Source organism: Rhinolophus sinicus, linkage group LG06 (genome assembly GCF_036562045.2).
Source record: "Rhinolophus sinicus isolate RSC01 linkage group LG06, ASM3656204v1, whole genome shotgun sequence".
NCBI classification, from domain to species: Eukaryota; Metazoa; Chordata; class Mammalia; order Chiroptera; family Rhinolophidae; genus Rhinolophus; species Rhinolophus sinicus.
Window position 1 is genome coordinate 102,736,485 of NC_133756.1, and position 20,286 is coordinate 102,756,770.

The 20,286-nt window shown below is 43.1% G+C and overlaps 1 protein-coding gene across 6 annotated transcripts in view; it reads right to left on the reverse strand.

Moving 5' to 3' along the window:
• Window positions 1–20,286, reverse strand: part of AMOTL1 (angiomotin like 1) — a 134,489-nt gene that overhangs the window by 32,242 nt on the left and 81,961 nt on the right. For all 6 annotated transcript variants that reach the window (XM_019737546.2, XM_074335585.1, XM_074335584.1 and 3 more), the window contains 2 exons: window positions 13,570–13,714; window positions 12,291–12,380 (listed from right to left, as the gene is read on the reverse strand). In XM_019737546.2, the coding sequence (XP_019593105.1) occupies window positions 12,291–12,380; window positions 13,570–13,714 (235 nt within the window). The remainder of the gene's footprint in view (window positions 1–12,290; window positions 12,381–13,569; window positions 13,715–20,286) is intronic.

Genomic DNA, 20,286 nt, shown 5'->3' on the forward strand with positions numbered 1-20,286 from the left:
AATGGTCTCCTTTTATGCAAAGATGTCTTATTTGCCATATTATCCCTACCCAAATTTCTCCTCCTGTTCCTTCTTCCTCAAGGATACTTCGGCCCTGAGTTCCCTGTCACTGTATCCTGAAATACAGAACAAATGCTGGGGAGGATTCCATGCCAAGGGGCAGCTACACTCTATGGGGCAACTGAAGAGTCAGATCCGTTTGGAAGCTCTTGTTGACACCAAAAGTAATTTCTTTTTTCTGAGGTTGTGGGAGTGGGAAGATAATAGAAAGGTATTTCATTTACCTCACTATTTGCAAAACTATTTAGATTTAGATTTATTCTGCCTCAAAGATATTCTCTACTCAGCTCATTCTTAACATCTACCCTTACTCCCTCACCCCAGTTTACAAGTCAAACTGATGAATTCAGAAAGAGACCCCCCAAAATATAATCCAAACAGAGCACTGTTTACATCATACAAACATAATCTACTCGCATGTGGCTTACTTGCTGCAAAACAATGTGAGAGAGATGATCTACCGTTAGAAGCCACACTCATTAATTCAGAAATGAAAAAGTAACATACAAAACTAACCCCATAAGCCACTGATCTGGCTTTTCCCTGTCTTTTTAAAATTTTCTGATAAAGTTCCTCAGGTAACTAGCCTTGTTATTTCAGGAAAGGGTCTTGAGTCCTATGCAGTCCCTGTAAGCCACTGCAGGTTGCCATGGTTCCACCAAGCAACCGGAGACAGAGATTGTGAGTGGGCGGCCAAATAGGTCTTTTAACACATAGGAACACTCCAATGAGGGCTTGTCTTAAATGGCTGAGAGAGTGAACTGGTTTTAAATGGATTCTGCAGTAAGGAAAATTAAGAACAGGAGTTTAAACCACATTCTGTTCTGCAGGACCCTGGGGGAGAGAGAGAGGATGGGGAGGGGGAAAAGGGATGTTGGGGCCAAATAGGAAGGGGGTGGGGCTGAAAAATGCACCCCTGTCACAAGTAGAAATGTTTTTCAAATTTCGTGCATTTTACACTTTGGGTTTCCAAGTAAGCTATCTTTTAAACGAGAGTTCTGAGTTTCAAAGGCACTGGTTCAGACATTACAGACAAAGATTGATAGCAATGGCTGTTGTTCAAATGTAGGGAAGAAATCTTTCGGAGAGAAGAATCAATATGAGAAAGTGAGACAATGCTTGAAGTGTGAAGGATTTATTCAAATTTTTGTTGCCCAAATTTAAAAGGAAAACAGAAATTTTTCCTTTTACATAGTATACTATGGCAGCAAAATTACTCTAAAAGACTAATTAGTTTTCAAGGCCCATCCTACAGGCTACACACTGCATGAAGTTCTTCTGACTCGTTCAATAAGAGATCTCCACAGCTCTCTCCTGTACGGGAGCACCTGCACATACAAGTATACTCTGGGGTGGGAGGCAGTGGTTCTGTAATGAGTCCTGGCCATATTCTGTCTTGTATTCCAAGTACAGTGGCTGAGAACTGTGTCTCCTCCTTCCTAACGGGATTACTTCATAATGTGTCTAAACTCTTCTATCTCTGTAGGATTTGAAGAATCTAAGCGAGCAGAAGTGTTTCATGTGTGAAGAGATATGACAAGTGTAGGCAACAGTTTATTGAATAAGACGATGCTACTGATACATGTTCAAACTCAAACTCAATCTTTAAAATAAAATTTTAAAGTGATAGTTTTCAGATACTTATCACTGGAAAGGAACAAATCCTAACCACAAAATCTTCTATTGGTCTAGTAGAGGAAAACAATACATTTCAGTCTTCACATACTTACTATATTTTTTGTTACCCATGGAGTTTACCTATTGCTCGTTAGTATTCAGGCCCCAAGGTGAGTGTGTAGCACCAAAAGTACAATATCTCAGGTATGATTTGGTAAAATATTTGAATACCAGCTTAAGCTCTCATAAATATAATTTTCTCTAATCTAGTCATTGTTTCTGTTGCATTTTAATTCCAGAAACTGTACTTGCACTTTTTGGTATAATTCATAGTATTTTTTGTAACCTACCTAAGTTTATTACATACGTAACTTATAAACTTGCTTGACTAAATATACACCCATTCATCCAGTTCATCTTCCATATATACTGTTTGACCCTCTGCTTTATTATTATTTTTTTACCTGAAATAAAAATGTACTGCTACTTCTCTGTCACTGCCGACAGCCTAATAACAAATTAGGCAATGAATGAATAATGCCACATAAATATGGGAGGCACAGGGCATCTGATTTTGACTATATACATATTTGTGAATCAATTATAAACCAAACCTAAAGACTCACGTTTTCTATAACCACCACAGAATGGAAGTCCTTTTTCTGCTTACTTTTAATATAAAAAGATGAATGACAGACACTTCTATTTCCAGGTATGACGAAGTAAGTCCCTACTAGATGATTTGGCTCCCTGTGCAGGAAACAACCACAAAACCTGGACATAATACCAAGAGCAGTGATCTGAAGGTAGTGAAAGTGAACGTGGGCAGACAGTGGTGGGGAGTGCCAGCTCACTTGGAGAGGAAAGGAAGAAACCTACAGGCTCTGCCGTGCTATGTCTTGACTGTGGAGTCTGTTACATTTCATAACACTGTACACTGAGAATGTGTACGTTTTATTGTATATATTGTTTATATTGTACACATAGCTATTGTAAATATAGGTATAAAAATGATCTTAGGTATTTATACCTACATAAATGCCTAGATATTTATAGGCATATATATTATTAGACACCTATGTTTGTTTTTTAATCACGGCATTAAGGCAACATTATAATATGTACATATAAAACTATGTTTTTAAAATGGGTCTTTTGAATGGCAAATATGGCTTAACACCACAACCCCGCCCAACGATGGACGTTTATCCTGGGGAAATTGTTATATGTGGGGAAAGAAGTGGTTCATTCCAGGATTGATCAGGGAGAAAGAAATGTGTTTTTTGCAATTACATTTTTCTTCCTTCCTTTGACTTCTGCAACCCCTCCCACTACAATCCGTGAACCAAAAATAGTTTCAAAAACTAACTGTAAGAAACTACACCACAGTTACTCATTGTATTTTGCTTACTTTTTATTTTTATCATCCAGAGAACAAACGGTTTAATTTCATAGACATTTTGAGAAAAAACTTTTTTTAATACTCCAAGCTCTATTCTGGTTTCAACATTTTTTTATTTTTACACCTGAAGAGATATACTGGATTATTAAACAAGGCCTTTTATTATAATTGGTTTTGGTTCAAAAATAGATGCAGAAATCAGAAGCACAGAATGTGAATTCCAGTAGTTGGAACACACTTGCGAAGAGCTGGATAATTACTAAGTCACAGTACTGGGCTAATAATTTGCAACCAAAGAAGACTTCTAGTACAAGAATTATTTATGTTCACACTATCCCGTATTCTTCTTGGGGTAAAAATGTGAAATCTTTCATCACCTGCAGAGTCAACAGAGATGACTTTTAGAGAAGGGGAAGGGAAAAATAAGAAAAAGGAGGTCCCAATTCTCATTGTGGTTTAACCACTGAACATCTGTGGGGCCTTGAGCAAACCATTTGATTGCTCTTGGTTGCAGTTTCTTTGTTAGTGAAGCATGGAGGCCACGCGAAATGAGCTCTAAAATCCGGGGAGTCCACCACTGTCACCTCTCTCCACCTTCCGATATACAGGAAGTGGCTTCTGAACAGCTGTTCAGTATGAGTTTAGGCTCCAGAGTCAGAAGGCCCTGGGTTCAAAACCTGTCTGCTCCACTCACCAGCTTGTATGACCAGGACAAGTTACTTCACCTGCCTGTGCCTCAGTGTCCTCATCTGTTAAGTACCTGCAGAATCCACCTCACAGGGTTGTTTGGAAGATTAAGGAGACAATACTCCTATAGAGGCTGGCATAGGGCTTGGCTCACAGTAAGTACTTGATTAGGGTTGGCAGCTGTTACTGTTGTTAAATGACCACATCCAGGCTGGCCTGAACCAGAACCTGAAGGGGAACAAACATGCAACTCCACCTGAGGATAAACTTAACCATCAGATCCAAAGCCTCTGGAGACACTGTCACTCACAATGGCAATCAGATGGCCTCTTAATGATCTCCAGTTCAGAGGACATATGCATTGCTGGTGACCAGACTTGGGACCTTGAAGGTCCTCTCCAGCCCTGAGACCTAAGATCTGCAGACCTCATCTCACAGGAAGATGCCTAAGGTTGATGTACGGCACTGCTGGGATGGAGGCACCCCTGACACCGCACTATCCAGGCAGTTAACTGCCATGGCTAACCACAGGGCTGCTCCTGCTCAGCACCATCTCCGTCAGGAGCTAATTTTAGATCCCGCTGGGTAACTAAGGTCTGTGACTACATTTGTATGTGGCTGTTTACCTGACATGAAAATAATCATGCTCACCTGATTAGGCGAGTTGTGATGACTGTAAAACTCTACCAGGAAGGAAAATAATAATTACGTCCTGATTTATAAATTAGGGCAATTTACACAGTACGATCTAGGGAATACTTCTTGAGTTCTTCACTTACCATCCCCCTTTTGCTGAGGTTCTTTCTTTTTCTTCCCTCCCATGACTACTGCCGAGAACAGAGGTCAGCAAACCATGGCCTACAGGCCAAGTCTAGCCCACAGCCTGATTTCGTAAATAGTTTCACTGGAACTCAGTCGCGCCCATTTGTTTATAGATCATCTATGGTGGCTTTCGACTACAGGGACAGAGTTTAGTTGTGGCTCTTTACAGACGAATTTTGTGGAATCGTGGCCTAGAACAGTTAGTTCACAGGAGGTAGCCAATAACTGTTTGAATAAATGATCATCATTTCATTGAAAATCCAACAAATACTTATTAAATGTCTTTAAGTGCCAGGTGCTGGAAACACAATGACCTGGGTCTACAGAGGTGAGGATGACAGACAGGGCCCCTGCCCTCACGGTGCATACAGTTTAGTAAGGAAAGACAAAACATGATCACCAAACAGTTACTTACATACAGTTGCAATGAGTGTTTAAAAAGGAAAAAGTATAGGGTGTTGGGGGATTATATCATAGGAAGACCTGAGCCTATCTCAAGATTTCTCTGAGCAACTGCCATTTCATTTGAGCTCAATGTGGATTTCCTGGTTCTGAAATGTCAGGGAAAGTGAGGGCTCTCTGATGGCACATGAAATGCAAATGGATTTCAGTATGTTTTTCAGCCTGTGCTTATTCCGTCCATCCATCCGTCTGGCTGCGTAATGCAAGAAACGTGGGCTGTAATAAAGTTTAGGACACTTGACTTTTCAGTCTCCAAACAGGAACACCAAGCAAATAAATAAATTGTAACCCACGTTCACCTGCTAGAGACCAGACATCAACACATAACCAGGAGACAGTTCTTCAATCAGCTCTGGTTCTTTAAGCACAGAAAATCAGCCTCCGTTGAGTAATGCTAATTTTTACACTTGGGGAGATTTGATTGAACATAAACAGATGCCCACAGCTTGGGTGCACTTCTGGTTGTCACATAGGTTTGAAGTGTCTCAGTACTGCCTGTCAAGATTGATCAAGTGACTTAAGCACTCACATGCTCTGCTTCCCCAATTCAGCAAGGCTCCGTGAGCCACGCAGGCACGCTGCGGGAAGGAGCATGGACCATTCCCCCATCGTGAGTACTGGCAGGTCCTTCCAGGCAAGGTGTGTGCTAAACTGGATGGAGGGAGGCAGGAAGAAGTGTTGCAGAATAAATGTCTTTTATAAAGTCTTCTTCACACTTCCTATCATTGGTTATTCCTCAGAGCTCTGTTGGCTGAATTAAGGGCTTTATTCCTGTTTCGTTAGAGGAAATGGAGGTGCAGTGAGATTAGGCATCTAACTTCAGAATCACTGAGCATGTTGGTGCGAGCCCAGGAATTAGAAGAAGGAGCAACTGACCGAAAATTATTTGTTTGAAGCTGTGCCTACAAAACCTTATATTTTTAGAATTGTACAGTCCTATGAAATGTAGGGTTCACCTTTAAGGAGAATCAGTTAATTTAGGGCAAGAAAATTTTCTTGATTTAATTGATGCCACCTTGGCAGGCTTTACGGGCAATTCCGTCCCCTTTGCCCAGGTGCTGGTCTGTGGTGTCTGGCACCATCTAAGGATTGGTCAGTGTGAGCATCTGGCCGATTGCTACAAAAATCTTTACATACCACAGCCAACTGTCACCTCCAACTTATCTATGTCAGAGTAAAAGGGAAGGCATCAAGGGAACAAGACATTAACTATACCAATTTTCATGAAAAATACTACGATTCCTAATAGTGAAAGATTCCCTTTACCTGGATAACCAACTACTTGGAAAAAACAAACAAACAAGCAAAAAACAAAAAAGGAAGAAAGGAAGGAACAAGGTAGGCAAAAAAAAAAAAAAAAAATCAAGCATTATTAAGTTGCTTCTATTCTGATAGTACAGGTAACCCCTGTATAACACGGCACTTCTATAACACGGTTCGAGAACTGGGGAAACCCTCGCACAACACAGCATCCTAGGACACCGTTTCACTCTAACATGGTTTGAGAATTAGAGAAATCCCCAAATAACATGGCGCGTAATAAGAGCTTTTTTTTTCTTACAGGACTTTATTGGGGAACAGTGTGTACTTCCAGGACTTCTTTTTTCCAAGTCAAGTTGTTGTCCTTTCAATCTTAGTTGTGGAGGGTGCCGTTCAGCTTCAAGTTATTGTCCTTTCAGTCTTAGTTGTGGAGGGCGCAGCTCAGCTCCAGGTCTAGTTGCCGTTGCTAGTTGCAGGGGGCACAGCCCACCATCCCTTGCGGGAGTCGAACCGGCAACCTTGTGGTTGAGAGGACTCGCTCCAACCAACTGAGCCACTGGGAGCTCAGCCGCAGTTCAGCTCATGGTGCCGTGTTCAATCTTAGTTGCAGGGGGTGCTGCCCACCATCCCTTGCAGGAGTCGAGGAATTGAACTGGCAACCTTGTGGTTGAGAGGATGCACTCCAACCAACTGAGCCATTCGGGAGGCAGCTCAGCTCAAGGTGCTGTGTTCAATCTTAGTTGCAGGGGGCGGAGCCCACCATCCCTTGCGGGACCCGAGGAGTTGAACTGGCAGCCTTGTGGTTGAGAGCCCACTGGCCCATGTGGGAATCAGACCGGCAGCCTTCCGAGTTAGGAGCATGGAGCTCTAACTGCCTGAGCCACTGGGCCGGCCCCAATAAGAGCTTTTAAGAGCAAAAGATATCTCATTCGAAATTAGGGAAATCCCTGAACAACACGGAACATAATAAGAGCTTTTAAGAGCAAAAGATATCTCATTTGAAATTTGTCATTCGAGCATGGATGTCGTATCAGATTTGACTGCAGAATTTCCTAAATGAAGATCCTTCCACTGAAAGAAGGACAAAGTTTAAGAGAGAATGTCACAAGTGCTTAGCACCATATAACGAAATTTATAAAGATCTCTCAGCTAAAAGCAAGCAATCTAAAATAACAGATTTTTTTGCAAAAAGTACAGAATAGAAGTCCAGATAATGCTGAAGAAAGTTCAGATGATGATATCTTGTCAAAAAGAAAACACCCTCAATTAATGGTGCTTAGTAGTGACGACGAAGAAAACATTATTTAATACATATTAATATGTTATATTTTTGGTGAAAATTGCTTTAATAAAGCTATTTCTCTTAATTATAAAAGTATAATAGTATGTTTTCTAAATTTTTGGAAACTAACCCCCATTTTTGTACTAGTTCTTTGTTTTGTTTAACAGATTTGCATAACACAGATTTGCATAACATGACATTTTTTAGGAACCTAACAACCGTGTTATACAGGGGTTACCTGTATTTCTTTTAATAATTTTGCTCAATACCTTGAAATAACCAAGGATAGCCTGGGTTATCTCCCAACACGACTGGGAGACATTAGGCTAAAAGAATATTTTAATACTGATGCTGCATAAGGAGGATTTCAAGTCTATTTTAACAAGGACTTTCCACTTTTATTCATTCCCTCAGCAAACATTTATTGAATGCTAGTTACCTAAAGAGTCCAGGGGTTTTAGTGATGGCTGGGGATGTGTATTGGTAAAGAATGCCTATGGTTCTCCCCTCTAGTGGAGGAGATCCATGCAAATAAATGGTGCCTGTACGGAATGTAGACAGAGAAAAAGCTGTGTAGTAGGAGTTTGGCACTGAGTCAGGAGGAGCTGCAAGCGCTGGCAGGCGCAGAGGAGGTAAGCCAGTGTGCCCCTACGTGACCACATCTAACCTGTCCTTCCTAACGAAGCCTGACAGGAACCCACAGCATGAGGTGATGAAACCCAGCGAGGATTCAGAACAATCTGACGCTGTGTGTGAGTCAACAGAATTAATGTTTATATCACTGTAACTTCTGCTTTGTGTTTCACACGAACCCTTATAGGAAAGACAGAAGCTAACGGGACTTTTTTTTAAGGAAATTATTTTAGTCTCTTTTACATTCTGTAAGAGAAAATCAAAGTACCTAAAATAAGATTCCAGGGTAAGGTGATGATTACAAGACACACTGAAAATGGTAAATGATTATTATTTTTAAAACAGGTGGTCCAATAAATCTTTGTCAATTTTTAAACCCATGGGGATTACAAGGGAAATCAAATCCATATACTCATTGATATCCATTACTCATCAATTTAAACGAATAATTGAATGTTTAAAAAAATCTTTTTTTCTTAGAGAGAGATACCATTTAATGGCCAGACGCTAACTCACATAGACTGAAGTTTAACCTGATGGGCTTAAACCCTCAGGGCCTAAAGAACCCAGAGGGGTGGAGATAAATTCTAGGGCATCCCAGAACGTAACTTGGTTTTATCCTGGAATAACACAGCATACAGAGCTAATTGGCTCCCACTTAGCCCAACAACGTAAGAAGATCATCTCTGCCCACCTAGTTTCCCCACATCTAATATTATTTTTGGCTTTCTGGCCTAATTATGATGGAAATTGTGCAGGGCTATCTATTTTCAGAAAGAAATGATTTAAAAGTTTCACTTACTGAGAGGACAGAGCTAAGAATGACGACGGTTGTCCCCAGGGCTCTGCCTTTGGCAGATGGTGGCCTAACGGTTGTGTGTGTGTGTGTATACTCATGTATGTACGTGCACATGTGTATCTGTGGGTACATGTGCAAGACAAATAAATGAATAGAAACACCAGAAATCTCAGTGAGTTAAAAAGTTAAAGGACAAAGAAGCCCCAGTGTCACACAGCCAGACCAAACAGGAATAGGCTAGATGTCCTGTTTTTCAGGAGCAATTTCGCTACAAAAACATTTGAAAAAATAAGCAAGCAAAACCAGAAAAACAACAAACAAACCTCTCAATTCCCCCAATGAGAACAACACAACACCGTGATGGGATAGAGAAAACAATTCCTCACAGTCATCAAAGTCCTAAGCTTTTCTCACTTAATTCAGTGAGATTCTTTAATATAGACTGATCTCATGACCGAGAAGAGCATAATAGTCACCCTGTTTATTATTCATCTCAACCTGTAGAGCTAAGTGGCACTGCCCAGGCAGTCCACCAAGGCCTTCATCGGGCTCCAACTAAAGGGCAGAGTTCAGTCTTTAAAGGAAAACTACCCTGGGCAGCAGGAACATTCAGCAATCAGGCCAGGAAGGACCTTGCCTTTCCATCAACGGAGATAGCTTTACAGAAGGCCTCGTACTGCAAGAGTGCATTGGCTGTTCTTGGACCTGGACTCCTGGCTTCAACACGAGCACCCAGCAAACAAGTCAGACATGTTATTCTCTCCTTTCCCCTTCCCTCTAACTTTTCCACTGGTCAAGGTGGTTGTCAGGGGCTTCCCAATTGAGCTTTAGCTCCGTGGGAGGCATTATCCAGAGAAATCAGCACTATCTGCTATGCAGTCTTGCCTTTCCCTGAGCCAAATGCTAGAATCTCAAAAGACTCATTTGAAAAGGATGGCTCCTCGTGAGTACACAATGCTTAGAATTCTGATGACTAGGCATTTGAAAAGTATTCCAATAATAGAGTTTCAAAAGCATATACAGAGAATGAAACACATTAATAACTACGAAGACAGGTAGTAATTCATGCCTGCCATTCTGTACCCACATGCTGAAATGAAAGCCTGACAGCACCATCCACCGCTAGCCTTCTGGGTATGTCTGCACCTTCTGTTACATCTGCTCACTTAGCGATGGGCCGTGGTGCGAGAGGACTCAACACGCTCAAACTTTACCTCATTATGGAATCCCAACCTGCTCCTTCTGCTTTTTATTGGTAAAGGGTGACCCTTCATCTAGTTGCTCTAGTCACACTCCTTTCTCTCTCACTGCATTGTTCAATTGGTCACCAAGTCCTAATTTGCCATTTGCTTATCTGTCCCCTACTCTCCATTACTACTTCTGTCTTAGTTTAGGACCTGGACCTCTCTTGCCCAGATAATAACGTATCTGCTAACTAGTCTCCTTGCCTCCAGGTTAGTCCCTCATGAGTTTCTCTTCCACTGTGCCTCCTTAACTAGCTTCTAAAATATAAGCCTTGCAAACAATGAAATCATAAACATATTTCAAAGAAGACATAGGTGAATACTTTTATAATCCTGGAGTGGGAAAAAGCATTTCTAAGCATGATATAAAATCTAAAAAGGCATAAATATAGTTAATTTTAAAAAATCTTCTGCAAAATAAAAAAACACTATAATTAAAAAAAAAATCTCAAATCCATCTCTTGGCCACACCAGGAGAGGAAAAGCTAATGCAAATAATTATAAAGCGTGATGAAGGCACAAAGCGTGTAAACACTAGGTACTGAAAAATACTACTGTTAGGAAACCTGCTTCAAATGATTTGCCTAGATTCAATTATATCACATGTCAACACTGAGACACCTATAAGCAGTTGCAAAATGCCTCTGGACTCTCTTATTTATGCCTTTGGAACACAACGCAGCATGTTCGCACAGAACAAATCATTGCCTGTAAAGCTGGAAGGGCCTCTTTGCCTGCATTATTGATGTTTTAGCTTTCAGCCAGAAGGCTGAAGTCTTCAGAAACATTTCTGAACTCACACAACACCAAACCCTATTATTCCATCAGCCCAGCCTGGGCTAGGAGGCTAGAACAAATGCCCATCAGATTAAACTAATTGGCTTTTCTATTTTGACCTGAACTAAGTGACAAAACAATATGCCCTGACAAGAAGGCAGAGAATCAGCAGTGACACTGCTGACATAACTGCCACAAAGATATTTACTCTACCTCGGCAAATAATCATCCAAAATCAGGTGTCAAAATTCTAAATGCAAATAGTACAGATGAGTCATTTGTCAAACGAAAACTCAGACAAGATGGTAAATCCTGCACTCATAAGAAGAGATCAATTCTGTTAGGAAAGTAAATAATTCAAGATGCTGATACAGCCTTTTAAGTGAATCTGGAGCACAGGCCAATTTACCTACTGCAAGACCACAAAGGCTCCGAGGCAAAAGGCCTACACAGTGCTAGTGTCCACTTGCCAAAACAGAATTTAAAAAATGAAACTGTGACTAATAACTGGAGTATAATCATGAGTAAATTTGGGGGAAGCAAAGGAGTTTCACTCCAGCCGAACAGTATTGGAAACTGAAAATTTAAGCAATTATTTCCCAGCCTTGAAAACGTAGGGCTGTACTGAGGGATCCAGGCATCAGAATAGCACCATTATACAACGGATGGCCAGTGTCGATAAATGACCTTTTGTGGTTCACATTGTCGTTAGCTTGTGAGACATTAACTCCCAATGTTGTTGAGAATGATGATATAGAAATGAATTCAATTTTCTGAACAGCTTAAAAAAAAGACCGTTGGAGTTTTACATTTATGACTTGCACAATGAATTTTCAGAAATTCAAACCTTCACCAATGGTTCTTCCAAACCCATTTGATTCTATCATTTGCCTTTGGTGAAATTAATATAATATTGTCCCAATAAATCTTGAGGCACAGGAAGCCACTCTTCATTGTATTCCTGGCTGAAATGGGCTCCATGGCTTTTGGAACCAAGCATCACATATGGAGATATGTGATCATGTAGGTGACACGAGTCAGAAGGTCAGAATAAACATTACTGAAATAATACGGATCAACTTTGGCTTTGTCTCAGGCAGATGTAGGAGGCCCAACAGCTTACACAGTAAATTAAAAAACAAAAAGCACACAGCACAAAGCCTACTTAAAATGAGCACGATTCTTTTCCTAGGCCCCCAGTTTTTAAAAATACCAGCTTTGGGATGGATCAACGTGAAGACTCACTCTGAGAAGCATAAAGGCTCTCTGCCGCTCTGTCGTCGTGCCCATCGTACTCCCTGCTGGACAGCTGTCTGTTGGCCGTCTCCAGTCGATCTGTGCACAAAGAGGAAAAGATTACAGAGAAATGCGTATGGATCTAAGTCATCATCAAGTGAGAAATGACCTGGGAGCCAAGAGCAGGGTATAAAGAGAGGTTCAGGCAGGAGCCCAACTGAACGTTTGGAGAGGAACAATACCTTCCAAAATATCACAAGAAGAGTCCTGAGATGCCACGCTGTGCTTTTATGCAACCGAATGCCAAGGCATGTACCAGCAGGAGGCAGCTAAGAACAGGTTCTAAGAAAAACACGCTTTGCTGCCTGCGAGCCCAGTGAACCTCTGATCTGAAGTCCCTGCAAAGTGGTTGAGTCTCTTTGGCCTCAGACCCAGTCCTAGCCTAACCGTGGTCGTCAGCCCTCTGCTTTAGCCAGTGACTACTATCTGTACCTTAAAAAGGTCAAAATGACCCAACTGATGAAGATTCTAGTTAGTTCTAGTGGTTGCTCAAACCACTTGGTAAATCTTCATCTTCATTTATTTGATTAGCTAATTCAGCTTAACAAGTCTTTATTGAAAGTATAAGAAACTGCAATACAAAAGGGTTGGCAGTAACAGAAAAGGTAGGATCTAACTACTGGAAATTATCAGTACATTGAGTATTTTGACCTATGAAGCAACTGAAAAGTGGCGTGGCTGACTGAAAGTGAAGGTAAATTTTATGGGTTAAATCATTTTGCATGTTGGAGGTTGCCAAGATCCTGCAGCAGGTGGCATCTAGCTTTCGGGGAATCTATCTACTTTTTCCACAACTGTGGGCCTTTGTTTTTCCCTAAGAAAGACATATGTCTACATTTGTCTTCTATATAACACCTAGCAAGTGTTAAGTGTTGGCTTTCAAAGAATGCTACCAAATGACTCGGCTTGATGTGGGAAGGGCTGTGCACCCAACACAGGTCTTTTCAAACATTCCCATTCACAGAGTCACGAGTCACTGTTAAGTACTTTTTAAGCAAAGAGGAGCTACACACATACGCCCTCACTTCTCCCAGAGGTTGTCACTTTTCAGGCTCAATGCTGCGACCTACAATCGACAAGGCAGCAAAGAACAAGTCTGTTCTTTGAGCGCCCTTTCCTCAGGTGGTTGGAATTTACAAGATTATCCACCACAATCTGGACCTGATGTTAGGCTGTGAGCTACACGGGTAGTCTGGGGTAGAGAGAGCATGAATGGAACCTGACGTGCCTCGGAGGTCTCTGTTGAAATCATGAAGTCTTCGAATCTCGCCTTCTAGCCTGTTTCTCATAGCCTTGTCCAGTGACTCTCGCTTGGTGGTGGACTTGACCAGACTCTCATAGGCTTCCGAAATTCTCTGAAGTTCTTTTTCAAACTAAAACAAAGAAATGGCATGAAAGTGGCCCTCTGGCATTTACATCGGCACTTTAGTGACACTGACTCTTTGACATTCTAAGTGTGACGGTTATATTGTCAATACAGCCTTTTCTGCATCTTCAGTTTCATGTCTCCCAAACCGTGTAACCAATTCCCTCCCCCTACCTCCAACCTCCCTCCATTTGCCCTCTAAGGGGCTAAGCAGGCTCACACGTCTGGCTGGATCATCTGATGTCACCTTGGAAAAACTCCTCTGTAGAAGTAGCAGAAAGGGGTGAACTTGAATACAACTTAAACCTCTTATATCCTGTCTGGTATTTTATAACTAGTATTATTATTCTTGGTTAACGTAAGGGAAAATATAAAAGGACAGAAAAACTAAAGGCCCACAACTAGAATCCGTATCTCCAGATCTCACGCTTGGCGCTCCTCTAGAGACCTTCCCACCCAGCCCGAGAGAAACAAACACCCACTGACGGAGACGCACCTTTGTGCATTTTTACCCCCTTTTCTATAAAAGTATCCCTATAAAAGACAAACGGACTTGTATCTAATTGTAAACAAATGTACCACAGAAAACCTCTTTATATGAAGGAATGGTAAGATGTGGGACTAAAACCATTTTTTGTTTTTGGGTTTCTTTTTTTGTTTTGTTTTTTGTACTTCACTAAATAAAGAGCTGTAACTGGGAGAGCCTTTAAACTACAGCATATATAAATCTATAACAAGTAGCTGTAATCATGATAACAGGAGTCTAATATAATTGTATTTTTGAAGTAAATATCAAAGTAGATAAATCCCATTATATTGCTGTGCAACATAAATGCAGGAGAAAGGAGAAAGAGTGTATGCAAACATAGAAACCTGATGAACTGCAGCCAGTAGTCAGAATCAGAGGCAAAGTGGGCAGCGTTGAGAGCACTAGCGCCCCGCACTGGGCACGAAGAGAACTGCACCATGTTTTCGGTCTTCAGAGGAGACTGAGTCACCATGAGCCAGGCACACCATTTGCCTGAAACCCAATTGTCCAGATCAGAAAGTTCCTGCTGAGACTCCTACAAATAAAACATATCCTAACAGATATCTATTGTACACTTACTATTTGTCTGGGTGCCAAGGATACAGAAATAAGTAAGGAGCTCCTAAAAACCAGAAAGTGGTCTAGCGTTGGCCTGTACCCAGACACATACACTTCTATAACGCAATGTGACAAGGGGTGTGGTGTGGTAACGCTATTGACAGCCTAGAGACAAAGTAATTTTTCAGGGGTGAGAAGGAGTTCCTTTAACAAAAACTTTACAGAAAATTCCATTTAAAACGAAGGGTGAACAGGAATTTGCCAAGCAGAAAAGAAAAGGCCAAAGGGCCTTGGCATCCTAGGTAGAAGCTAGGGCACGAGCCAAGAAAAAGCCATGAAAGAAAGTGCGTGTCTCTGACACGACAGGTAGCCCAGGCGGTGAGAGCAAGCAAGGCGCAAGTGGCAGAGGTTAGAAACAAAAGGAGGGACTTTATGGGCAAGGGAGAATCACGGGGGTGGGAGGGCCAGGCAGGACATACCACCGTATTAGTAGAAGGGCAGCATGAGCTTACCTGAGGTTTTATAAAGATCAAACTGACGGCTGGGGTTGGAGGGTGGTGGGTGGGGAGACAAGGCAGGAGAAAAGAAGTCCAGGTAAGAAACTACTGTAAACAATTCAGTGACAGGTGACAACAGTGTGAACTAGGACAACTAAAAGGACAAACTCCAAAGACTCTGAAGAGTAGAATCAACAGGTCTTAGTGACTGGTCTGGACGTGAAGGGAGAAAGAAAGAAAAGTACATAGACACTCAAAGCTTAGAAGATGGAGTAATAAGACTTAACCAAGATGGATGAACACAAGAGAAATGGGATTACCAAAGAGAGAAAACCAGTTTGGTTTCGGAGATAGTGTGGTCTAAGGAGCCAACCGAATATCTTGGCAAGGATTTCCAGTTAGGAGGTGGAGATACAGGTCTGAAAGTCAGGAGCGCAGCTGTGGTACTGCATACAGATGACAGATGAAGGCACATAGTGGAGACCACTTAGGGAGATCAACAGATTAGAGGGCCAAGGACGGGGGGCATCAACAGTGTGGGAGAAGGTGGGGCAGGAGAACCAGTGAGAGAGACTGAAGCCAGTGGCGCCACAGCCAGGAAGCCAAAAACTTAAAAAAGGAGAGAGAACGTGGTCGGTGCCTCCAGAGGTTACCATGGAGCCAAGACACGTCTCAGAAGAGGCCAATGAAAAGTCTGGAGAGCATCAGGGCTTCTGCTTAGTAGCAGCCAACCAGGGCAGAGCAGAGAACACCAAGGCTCCTGTCGGTACCACGTTACTATCTTCAAGGCATCCTAATACCAGATGGGATCTTCCACGGTCCCTTCAGTTCAACAAGGCCTTTCTGTTTCTTTAAAAGAGATTATGAACTGTCAGTAATGTGGCAGCAGAGAGAACAGCATGTCCTGAAACCTGTTCATACTTCTACCATAAATTAGGTTCCTTCCTTTTAATTTTGTTTTCAAAGAGATGGCTCCAAAACATACCCCCATTTCTATGCGAATTTCATCTATGAAAGGCGGCCTTTGTTTTCAGACAGATGGGCATGCCACAGGGACACTTCCTACAAGACAGAAGGGCATCACCTTGTAGCTAGGAAGCTGAGAGGACCCTAAAGCCTGAGGCATCCACCATCCACCGTGAGAGAGAGCTTCAAGCCCACAACAACTAGGTCGCTTTCCTCAACTGATAAACCACACCTGAGCTTGGATTTTCTCCTTTCATTAAAAGAACTTCCCTCTGCACACTATAAAAGGAAACTGCAGGATCCCTCTGACAGCGTAGTTTACAATTTCAAACACTAAAACAAGAATTGGGATGTGGTTATGTGCTTATAGGTACTAAGAGAGAAAGGGTAAGAGTCTTAGTTCAGGATAAGGTATTTCCTATGAGAAATGACAGCTGTGATGATGGAGACAGACTAGTTTCCTTCAGTGTGGTGACAGAGGACAGAACGACGACTAAATGTAGGAAGTTAAAGAGATCAGATTTTGATTCAACTTAAGAATTTCCTAACTTAGGAATTTCCAGGAATGCAGTATGCCCAGTGGCGAGCTTCTCTTCTCTGGAAGCATTCAAGTAAGAAATGAATGACCTCTATTCAAGGACACGAAGCTCTGTGATTTCTGATTGCACACTCCTTCGGAATGAGAACCACACCCTCTTCTTATCCGCCCAAGTCCAGAGCATCTTTAAGAAGAAGAGAAGGTTGGACAGGCTGGCCTTGACATGAAAACCATCTGAGCCAGTGCAGGCTCTGAGTGTGAGTGTATGAAGAGAATACTAGGTTTGCCTTCACAGCGCCCGTCCTCTATTCCAGTCCAGGTGTCAAGAACCCTCTAGTCCAGGCCGTTAAGAGCCCCTGAACTCACAGAGAACCACTCACTGTCCCAGAAGCAGAACTCTGAGCAGAGTGGAAAACCCAGCCGCCTGGGGCAAATGGGCAGGGAAGAGCCCTGAGACAATCTCAGCCATTCCAAGCTCTAGATGCTGGCTTGTTTCCCTGAGCACCTTCCTGTGCATAACTCAGGGACCCAGAGGGCCAACGACAGGCCTGCTGTCTAAGTCACAGACTGCCCAATCAAAGCCACCGCTGTTGTCCTGGCAAAAGAAGAGGGTCTTCACTAAAGCAAGCCAGCAGAAACCGTAAACGCCTTCAAATGCCTTCAAGCCCTTTCCCTTCCAATGTCCGCCTATGCTCGGATGGCTTCTGAGGCCAACCCGCTCAACAGCCCACAGTCTGGCCCTGCTGGAAACTCTGTCCATTAATTATGTTTCAGGGAAACTAGGAGGAAAGAGAAGCAAAATGAGTGACCAAAAGGAAATACTGCAAAACAACCGCTCTTTCTGGGGGTTCTTGACCCTCATTCCAACACTAATAGTGATATTCACCACCTCCTGCCTCTGGAAACAGGGTCTTGCTGTCTAGGCTGTGCTTTGGCGGTCTCTGAGTTAGTCGTTCTTTCTACGGTGTCCCTGGCACAGTACACACAAGTGAAGCCCTGCAATTAAAAACTCATCTATTTTTGGTTCTCTGCGAGTGGTCCCAGGGCATGAGGATCCCAGATTGGATGTTATTGCTGGCACAGGGCAGCCACATCCTATGACGCAGTACAGTGGTTCCACCCAAAGTGGGGGTCCTCATCCCTGAGAAGCAAAGTCATCACTCACCCGACAGTCCTCTCCCCAGACCTAAGGCTCAAGCAGCTGCTGGGAGACAACTGAGCAGTGAGGCTGACGTTGAGGGAAGGCTTTGGACTAGGATGACCTCGGGAGCACAAGCCACGAAATGCTAAGTCACAGAGCTCGTGCAGCTCTTCTGTCTCCTGGTCCTAGTTGTGGAGAACGGTTACGGAACGAGCGATGCGAATGGCAAGCAATCGTCAAAATCGGAGTTTTTGTTTTTTATTGTTTTTTTAAAGATTTTATTGGGGAAGGGGAACAGGACTTTATTGGGGAACAATGGTCAAATTGTTGTCCTTTGACTCTTAGTTGTGGAGGGTTCTGAACGTTCAGCTTCAAGTTGTTGTCCTTTCAGTCTTAGTTGTGGAGGGCGCAGCTCAGCTCCAGGTCCAGTTGCGGTTTTTAGTTGCAGGGGGCACAGCCCACCATCCCTTGCGGGAGTCTAACCGGAAACCTTGTGGTTGAGAGGACGTGCTCCAACCAACAACTGAGCCATCCGGCAGGCAGCTCAGCTCAAGGTGCCCTGTTCAATCTTAGTTGCAGGGGGCAGAGCCCACCATCCCTTGCGGGACTCGAGAAATTGAACTGGCAACCTTGTGGTTGAGAGCCCACTGGCCCATGTGGGAATCGAACCGGCAGCCTTCAGAGTTAGGAGCACGGAGCTCTAACCGCCTGAGCCACTGGGCCGGCCCAAAAATCGGAGTTTTGACATTGACAATTCCAGTGTGACATACGACAGATCAACGAAATGTACTATCTATAGAACCATCTATGATATTCAAGGGACTGAAGGAGTTTTGGGTTCCAGAAGGCAAACGGCTTTTCATTTTTCTCCTTCTTCAGAAGTCACCAAAACCCTTTTGGCCACAAACTTTAAGAATCGTTCCTTTGTGCAGGGAAAATGAGTCACTGGGAGATTGATTTTTGTTTATCAAAATAGAAATATGCGTCAACATAAAAAAAGAGATGCATCTGGCAGGTCAACAAAGTATATGTTACTAAGTCAATAGAGAAGAACAAGACCTCCCAATTTCTACACCCTCCATGTAACTATTCAAAAACATCCATGGGAAAAGACCCAGAACCAAACTCTGCCCTCAGGGGGGTGGTCTGCATAATCCCTGGACATGTCTGCCACAGAGCTCCATTAGGGAGAGAAGAAAGAACTACTTATTTCCCAGAAGTGCTGAGTTGGTCCTTTCCAATTTTCAGACCATACCTGGAAAGAAGCTGCCCGGGGAGGTGTCCAAGGCAAGCGTGGGCCTGAGCAGTGACTTACAGCCAAGGCCAGGAAACAGCACACTTGTTTCCCAACTTCTAAATGATACAGGAGAGTTAACATGTCCCTAGGTAGACAGGGAGGTCCCTGGTGGAATAAACAAAGACAGCCATATCCCGAAACTTCAGGTTTTGAAATCACTCCTTCGCTCCAGGACATAATGTGACAAGGCCTTGAGATTAATCATAAAATTCGTTTTGGCCTGACAAATGGAACAGATCTGATAGGTAAGAGTGGGTTACTTTGCTAATTCCTTTAGGATGGGCAAGCAGAACAATCCTGGTAGACAAATTTCATTAGAAGGCGTCAATTCCCTTCTTCAAACAGCTCCCCTTCCCCAAGCAGGCAAGGGAAGGTATAAAAAGTTAAGAGCTTTTGCCTCAGTCATGGGGCACCCCCCATTCGGGACCCCCTCCAGCTCGGGAGCTGCAACCTCTTCTCCCGCCTCTAATAAACTATCCTCTTTGTAAAACTTTTTGCCTCTCCCTGGTCCGTGTTTCCACTCTTCAGCTTCACGAGATACAATCCCAGCCCACACCCAGAAACTGCCGGCAGATCCAACATCACCTACATCATAAAGATGTGACTGGGGTGGGAGTGCGTCTGCAATCTTTAGGCAGCCCGTCTGTTTCTGGCTATCATTCCCACCCCCTCGAATAAAGGCAGCCAGAGCTCTCTGAGCCAAGTCTGGTCTTGACTCCCGGGAGCTCCAGACCTTTTCAGTGAAAGTTCTGCATAAACGTGCTCAGGCAGATTCTGTGAACATTCCTACCATCACACCACTGCTCCCAGCGATGTATTGCCAGCCCTCAGGAAAGCAGGAGGGCCGACTGTTCTGAAACTCTGACCAGCAAAAAGACTTGGCTTGACCTGAGAGAGCAGTACTAATGGGGAACACTAAATGGCCAGCCAGGAGCATTAACTGTCATAAGGAACCAAGTGACAAGGCTCCTGTGGTCACGCAGGGTTTATATTCCTACCCTTCTTCTTGGCAAACGCCCCTGATTGCCCAGGACAGAACCAGGCAATCAGACT